The 7,822-nt window shown below is 36.2% G+C and overlaps 2 protein-coding genes across 2 annotated transcripts; both read right to left on the minus strand.

The window, feature by feature from the left end:
* Window positions 1-1,081: 1,081 nt before the first annotated feature.
* On the minus strand, window positions 1,082-1,981 carry LOC146899980 (uncharacterized). Its single transcript, XM_085736890.1, has 2 exons — window positions 1,781-1,981; window positions 1,082-1,666 (listed from the first exon to the last, which is right to left on the minus strand). Exons 1-2 carry the CDS (start codon window positions 1,979-1,981, stop codon window positions 1,082-1,084), a joined length of 786 nt encoding a protein of 261 aa, XP_085593016.1.
* A 2,625-nt stretch (window positions 1,982-4,606) lies between these two features.
* Window positions 4,607-7,046, minus strand: LOC146899981 (polygalacturonase non-catalytic subunit AroGP2-like). Its single transcript, XM_085739506.1, has 2 exons — window positions 6,909-7,046; window positions 4,607-6,743 (listed from the first exon to the last, which is right to left on the minus strand). Exons 1-2 carry the CDS (start codon window positions 6,957-6,959, stop codon window positions 4,911-4,913), a joined length of 1,884 nt encoding a protein of 627 aa, XP_085595632.1. The 5' UTR covers window positions 6,960-7,046; the 3' UTR covers window positions 4,607-4,910.
* Between the last annotated feature and the right edge of the window lie 776 nt (window positions 7,047-7,822).

Raw genomic sequence — 7,822 nt, forward strand, 5'->3', positions numbered from 1 at the left:
AGGCGTATGACTCTGTGGATTTAAGCTATCTGGATACCGTTATGTCACAGAAGTAATAAAAGAGTTGAGGGTTATGCTTGCCGAAGTAACTCCAAGCCTTACAAAACACTCTTGCTGTTATGCTTTACAATTCACATTACTTATTTGAGAAAAAATAATATAAAAGAGTTGAGGGTTTAGAGTTTGAAAAGTTAATATGTTTGGAACAAAGCAAAGTTACTTGTTTGGTTGCAGAATGTTAGTAGCGGTTAGGATTCTTTGAATCCCCCTATTCATTTGTTGGAATTAAATAATAGTCAAGTCGCGTTCAATTATTCTAAGTAGACTATCTAAGTGATGAGTCTTTCAGGACGTGGTAACCTAATCGGTTTGTCAAGTTGCACCTGTTGGTCGCACGGTGATCCTTATGTGTAAGTTCTTACTCTCTCGGTTGATTTCAGTTTATCACTCCGCCTGTTGAGTTGCACATGTTGGTCACACATTGATTCTTACGTGTAGGGTCTTACTCCCTCAAGGGTAATTGAAACATAGACTTAAGTTGGCGTTCCTAAATTTACAAAGGTACGGTGGCCAGTGTTCCTAAAGGTTTTCCCATAGCGCACACTCTCTCTCTCTCTCTCTCTCTCTCTCTCTCTCTCTCTCTCTCTCTCTCTCTCTCTCTCTCTCTCTCGGTAGTTCTACAAACGGGCAGCCCTATCAACGTCTACCTTACCAAGGTGCGAGGAGAATGGAGTTACTGGGTTGATTTAAGTCGCGTAGTCGCTTGTTTCCTTAATTACTAACTAGTTACATCCTGGGTTTAATAGATTTTACTCAATATTAGTTATGTCACCTCATAAGTACTTAATTTCAGGGTCCACTCACTTTCGGTTTCTTTCGCTAGTTACTAATTAATTACTTCCTAAACTAGGCTTTCGCACTAAATTAAAATGAAATAGCGAACAAAAAATAGCTAAATAAATTACTTTAAATTAAATAATTATCCAAGAAATAAAATAGAGGTTCATCTTATAACCCTAGCCTAAAAAGATCTAGTTACCCATGGTAACTAAAAATAAATTACAAAATAAATAAACATACCCTAGAAAAACTTGGAGAGGATAGAGAAATTCCTTCTGAAAGCTCCTAGTGCGCGCCTTCCAAAAGGATAAACCTTACGGACTTGAAACGGACCGGACCATCTTGACCTTAACTTTCCTGGGAAAAGCTTCAACCTAGAGTTGAATAGCACCACAAGATCACCGCTTTTGAAATCCCTTTGGATGATATGCTTGTCATGCCAATTTTTAGTCCTTTCTTTGTAAATGCGGGCATTCTCATAAGTATCCATCCTAAGTTCTTCCAACTCACTTAATTGAAGTTTTCTCTTCTCTCCTGCCAATTTTGGGTCCAAGTTGAGATTTTTGATTGCCCAATAAGCTTTGTGCTCTAGCTCAACCGGAAGGTGACAAGACTTCCCATAGATTAGCTTAAATGGAGTCATTCCAATGGGAGTCTTATATGCCATCCGATAAGCCCAAAGAGCAACATGAAGCTTAAATGACCAATCTTTTCTAGAAGTTGAAACAGTTTTTTCAAGGATTGCTTTAATTTCTCTGTTTGAAACCTCAACTTGGCCACGTGTTTGAGGGTGATAGGGTGTTGCAACTTTGTGTCTCACTCCAAACTTTTATAGAAGTTTTTCAAAATGTTTAAAGATGAAGTGAGATCCTCCATCGCTTATCACAACCCTTGGCACCCCAAACCTTGGAAAAATTATTTTCTTAAACAGTTGTATCACCACTTGTGCATCATTGGTAGGAGAGGCAATAACCTCAATCCATTTGGACACATAGTCAACCGCCACCAAAATGTATTGATTTCCAAAAGAAGAAGGAAATGGCCCCATGAAATCAACACCCCATACATCAAAAATTTCCACTTCAAGGATGTCGTTCAAGGGCATCTCATCTCTTTTAGTAATGTTACCGAGCATTGACATTGGTCACACTTAGAAACAAATAGATGCATATCTTTAAAAAGTGATGGCCACCAGAAACTAGACTGGAGAATTTTAAAATAAGTCTTTTGAGTACTGGTGTGGCCACCATAAGAAGAAGAGTGACAATGGTTTAGAATGTCACTTACCTCGTTTTCAGGAATGCATCTTCTAAAAACTCCATCTGAGCCCCTTTTGAAGAGGTAGGGCTCATCCCAATAGTAGTGCTTGAGGTCATGAAAGAACTTCTTCTTTTGTTGGTAATTCAAATCCGGGGTAGCACCCCTACTGCAAGAAAATTAACAAAATCTGCATACCAAGGTGTGTTAATTTGTGCCAATGAAAAGAGTTGGTCATCCGGGAAGGAATCATCCAAAGGCAACTCATCCCTATTGGGCTCCCTAAGACGGGACAAGTGATCAGCCACAACATTTTCAGTACCTTTTTTAACTTTTATTTCAAGGTCAAATTATTGGAGGAGCAAAATCCATCGGATCAACCTCGGCTTGACATCCTTTTTGTTTAACAAAATTTTTATTACCGAGTGATCTGTGTAGACAATGATTTTTTATCCTACCAAATATTTCCCAGATTTGTCAATGGCATAAACTACCGCTAACAATTCTTTTCCTGTTGTGGCATAGTTCACTTGTGCCCCATCTAGGGTCTTACTTGCATAGTAAATCGCATGCATCTTCTTTTCCCTTCTTTGACCTAGCACCACCCCAACCGCGTAGTCACTTGCATCACACATTATTTCAAAAGGCAAGTTCCAATCTGGTGGTTCTATGATTGGGGCAGTGGTCAAAGCTTCCTTCAACCTGCAAAATGCATTAAGGCACGAATCATCAAAAACAAAATCTGCATCCTTAATAAGCAAGCTTGTTAGTGGCTTTGTAATCAATGAAAAATCTTTTATGAAGCGGCAGTAAAACCCCGCATGACCTAGGAAACTTCTTACTTCTTTGATCGAGGTAGGACGTAGCATTTTTTCAATAATTTCAATTTTGGCTTTATCTACCTCTATACCCCGTTCAGAGACCAAGTGTCCTAGAACAATTCCTTCTCTTACCATAAAGTGACACTTTTCCCAATTTTAGACTAAGTCCACTTTCTCACATCTCTCTAAAACTTTCTCTAGGTTAGCCAAATAGTTATCAAAACTGGATCCATGCATAGAAAAGTCATCCATAAAAACTTCCATTATATTTTCAACAAAATCAGAAAAAACAGACATCATGCATCTTTGAAAGGTAGCTGGAGCATTGCAAAGACCACTATTTTTTATTATCATTATTTGAAATGATTAAATCAATGAAATGGGAGTTGAAACCAAATTAATTTCAGACTAATGGAGGATTTTCACATGTAGGCTAAGCCTCCTCCTACTCTTGATCTCTCTTTTATGCAAATAACTGTTACCATATGTTGGTCAAACCTTCCAGTTTCTAAGCTTGTTCATATTCATGTAGACTTTTAATCTCCATTGGGAAAACAATATCAAGCATTTAATTGGCAATGAACCTTTTAAGAATCCACAAAGTATACTGCGTAGGTTGTCAAGCCCATGACAATTCATGTGATTTTCATGATGGTTAACTATCATGCACATCAGGATTATATGTTTTGCTTATATTACTCTCTTGTTGTTGAAAGCCTTGAAGGTGAGAGTTCATACTACAATTCTGGTTTATTTGCTCATATGTGTCAATTTTTTTTCTCTTTTATTAGGAATCTGTTGTTGTTCTCTTCACTGAAGTTAGTACAACATTTGGTAATTTCTCTCTTTTTTTTTTTTTTTTCTATGGATCGATGTTACTTTTTTTTAACATGGTGTAAGAATTCTTCGTGCTGTAATCGAAATTTAAGGCCAACATGTTTTATCTATACAATTATTTCAAAAAAAAAAAAGTTTTAAATCTATACAATTGGTGACAAACATTAGGCATGCTATAACACAATAATTGGAGAGTTGTTTTAGGACCATGACAAAGTAACCGAGAGCATCATTATATACATCAAATTTAAAAGCACAATATCTCCTCCAATAGTGTGGTTTTATAAGCTTTCCAGCAATTGAATCACTGCAACTTCCCATCCTCATCATAACATTTTTTTAAAAAGTATAGAAAAAGATCATCATTAAGAAAGTATTTTAAAAAGATATAATTTAGACCACTTTATATCATGAAAAAATCACTAATTTGACATCTTATATTCTTTAACACTTGTTCAACACATTGTTTATCTCTATCTCACTTATTCTATCACTTTTTCTATCATATCTATAATAATATCATTTTATATATCTCTTTCTCTCTCAAAGATCACCAATATAGGGTGTCAAACAAATTTTTTTCTTCAAAAACTTTCACTTGATATGTCTCCTACTTTACATAGAGGAAAAAATAATCAAATGTCGGTTCAAAATTAAATTTAACAAGTGATCAACCAAATTATCATGTATTCCATGTTACTAACATGTTTATCTTTTTCAAGTAAACTATATATTTTATGATTTCAAAAATTGTTTGATCGAAGTCATCTTTAATCAAATCAATTCTAGTTAGCCAACATAAACTTTAAACAAACAAATTATAAGTTATTAAATGGATTGCTCATGACACGTGAAAACACTAATAATATTAAGTTACCAATCATTAGAACCCAACTATTAAACACTTACACAAGAGAATCTGATAATGTGTGTTTGGAAGTTTGACGAAATTAAGATGCTACCATGTGATTTCCATCACATTGGCACCTTATGATTTTGCCAATCTTACATTCAATCCAAACACGCAAATAGTAAGTTGATAAATAATTCATTTTCTTCAAATGGAAAACCACTTATTTCTAAAACTAGGAATGAAAACTAGTAATTTGACATGACATAGAATTAAACACATATTGACTGGGGTGGAAATATGCTTTAGTCGGTAGTAGTCCATGTCATGTCATTCTCAAAGATCCAATGACAGACTTCAATCCTACCCGGACCAGCCCCAAGAGCCATGAATGCACCGTGTGTTGGGCTCCAAGCAGTTGTATCTAAGTGACAAATAGCAACACCATGGTTTATCTTGACCTTAGACTCAGGATCCAAAAGATCTGCTTCATAAACGCGAACCTTTGGAACCGAGTGGCAATAGTATAGCAAATAAGGGAACAAACTTTGGTGACACGACACAGATTCAGTAACTTTACCCCCATTGATCCCTTTAACCCTTCCAACCATGACATTCTTACCCGACCCCTTTACACTCTCAGTTGACCGAACAGTCACATCACGGCCCAAAACTGAAGTTGCAAAGTCAATCATGTCTTCAAGCGAACCAACACAACGTTTGGTCTCGCCCTGACTCGGCGCCCTCTCACACTCACCCAACGAGTCCACTATCATCTTGTCCATCGACGAATTCTCAGACACCTTAAAAACTTGCTTCAACTCATTCAACTTAGATGATGCAAAGGGCAATTTGGTCAAAATGGTACGTGGTAAAAACGACCTTTGTGGTAATTTATCCTTAATATCTGGCATAGGCATAACCACCCCTTGCTTCAACATCTTTTCCCGGAAAAACTTACCAGGTTGAACCCATTTTTTTGCCAAACTAACACTATCACTAACAGAATTAGTTGAAGAAGAAGATTTCTTAGTATAACCAGCAAAAGAAATACCTTTTTTATCGTAATCCTTAAACGTGTTATTAACACCATAACCTTTGAATGTTACCTTATGATCCGCATCAGCACCTTTAGCATACCCTTTGAAACTGTCGGTTCCTTCGTTAAAAGATTTACCATAGTTATCAAAATCAACATGGGTCCCACCCGTTGAGTCCTTAGCATAGGAACTAAACGAGTCAGCACCAACATTGGCTTGATCTCTATAGTTTGAGAATTTTTCAGCAGCACCTAAACTTCCACGTGCATAATTTTTGAAATTTTCCGTTGGATTATTCATATTAACACCGTAATTAACGAACGTGTCTTTATTACCTGTACCTTGATCCGCATAACTTGAAAAACCTGAAGAAGCAACATTGGAGTCTGTTCCATACGCCGTGAACTTGTTTTCGGCACCTGCGGAGTCTTTTCCGTAGTTGCCGAAACTCTGATCACCGGCGTTTCCGGCTTCACTGTAGCTAGTGAACGTCTGTTGTCTACCTGCAACGCCGACTGAGTACGTGGTGAACCGTAGGTTAGGCACGTTGGTGTCTTTAGCATATGCTTTGAAATCGCCCGAGCCACCGGCGGCACCAGAGCCGTAAGTGTTGAAATTCTGATCTGCAACATTGGTTTCAAGAGCATAGTTGGTGAAACTGTCGTTATGACCGGCTGAGCTCCGGCTGTATTGCCGGAACTCGTTTATCGGATTGCTCTCGAAGCCGTTGGAGTAGTTTTTGAATGAGTCTAATCCGCCGGGTCTTTCTGTGCCATAGTTGGTGAAATTCTGAGCATCATTGTAGACGGAGAATTTTCCGTCTTGAGAGTGTTTTGCAAGGTTTGGAGTTACTTCTGGGAAGCAGAGAAGATGAGCGGCTGAGCAGAACTCCGGTAGCTTGGTGGAGAGTGTGTTGGCCGCCGCGTGTTTCGCGAAAGCCGCAGTCTCGGTGGCGCTGAGTGGTGATGCCTTAGAGAGGATGAAAGTTGGTTTTGGTAAGTTGTTTTTGATGACTCTTTCCCAATAACGAATTGCAAAAGCTTTTGCAGTGAATGGGTTTTGGTTTTTGTCTTCTGCATGATCCACTGCTAAACCAACCTGCATTGATAGTGATAAAGTCGTTACACACTTATAATCAAAGCATGAGTTAAAAATAATTAAAAAAAAAAATTGGTGATGGAAATATTAATATGTACAATGTGTTTAGGCAAGAAAGAATTATTTGATAAAAAAATGTGATGGAAATGTGATGAAGGTGATTACCGTGAGTATGGAGACAAAGACATAAAAGAGAAAGAGGTTGTGTTTGTGCATGTTGATCTAATGGTTTTTTGCAATATGTTTCTTTAGTAGTTGCTTTTCATTGAGAGCAAAAAGAAATAAGAGTGTTGAAAATGTTGGTGATTTACATTGTGGTGTATGCACTAATTTATAGTAGTTCTCCGTTCTAAAATGTACGTGCTGAAATATGAATTTTTTAATTTATTTTGTTGGTGTTACTGCAGTATGAAATTTCACAATATTTTCTCTATTTATGAAAGAGATAAATAAAAATGAGCTGTTAGAGAGATCCATTTTAGTAGGTGGGTTCTACTGATTAGTCACAATATCTATCAATTGTATCCCATCATTCCTCGTAAAAATAGAAAAATGTTATTTGGATATATGTATGTATATATATATATATATATATATATATATATATATATATATATAAGAAAAATGTTATTTGGATATATGTATGTATATATATATATATATATATATATATATATATATATATATATATATAAGAAAAATGTTATTTGGATATATGTATGTATATATATATATATATATATATATATATATAGGGATTTGCTAGAACACACCCACTAGTTTTTATGTGGGAGTGTTTTAGCAAGCTACACCTTAAGGTGTGTTTAACTACTTTTTAGTTATATTTTTGCTAAAACACACCTTCTAAAATATAAGTGGGTGTATCCTAGCAAATGCCTATAGGAGTTGCTAACATACACCCACTTATTTTTTAGAAGGTGTGTTTTAGCAACATTCACCTTAAGGTGTGTTTAACAACTTTTTAGTTATATCTTTGCTAAAACACACCTTAATAAAAACTAGTGGGTGTATCCTAGCAAACCCCATATATATATATATATATATATATATATATATAT

This window comes from Medicago sativa, chromosome 8 (genome assembly GCF_051527215.1).
Source record: "Medicago sativa cultivar Bolivia chromosome 8, Bolivia_mono, whole genome shotgun sequence".
Taxonomy (NCBI): Eukaryota; Viridiplantae; Streptophyta; class Magnoliopsida; order Fabales; family Fabaceae; genus Medicago; species Medicago sativa.

Bases quoted from the DNA above. Each gene is read 5' to 3' on its own strand.
- LOC146899981 (XM_085739506.1), bottom strand. From the start codon at position 6,959: ATGCACAAACACAACCTCTTTCTCTTTTATGTCTTTGTCTCCATACTC. The intron at 6,744-6,908 runs GTAATCACCTTC...CTATCAATGCAG, and splicing joins TCTTTGTCTCCATACTCACG to GTTGGTTTAGCAGTGGATCA.
- LOC146899980 (XM_085736890.1), bottom strand. From the start codon at position 1,981: ATGTCAATGCTCGGTAACATTACTAAAAGAGATGAGATGCCCTTGAAC. The intron at 1,667-1,780 runs GTGATACAACTG...CTTCTATAAAAG, and splicing joins CTACCAATGATGCACAAGTG to TTTGGAGTGAGACACAAAGT.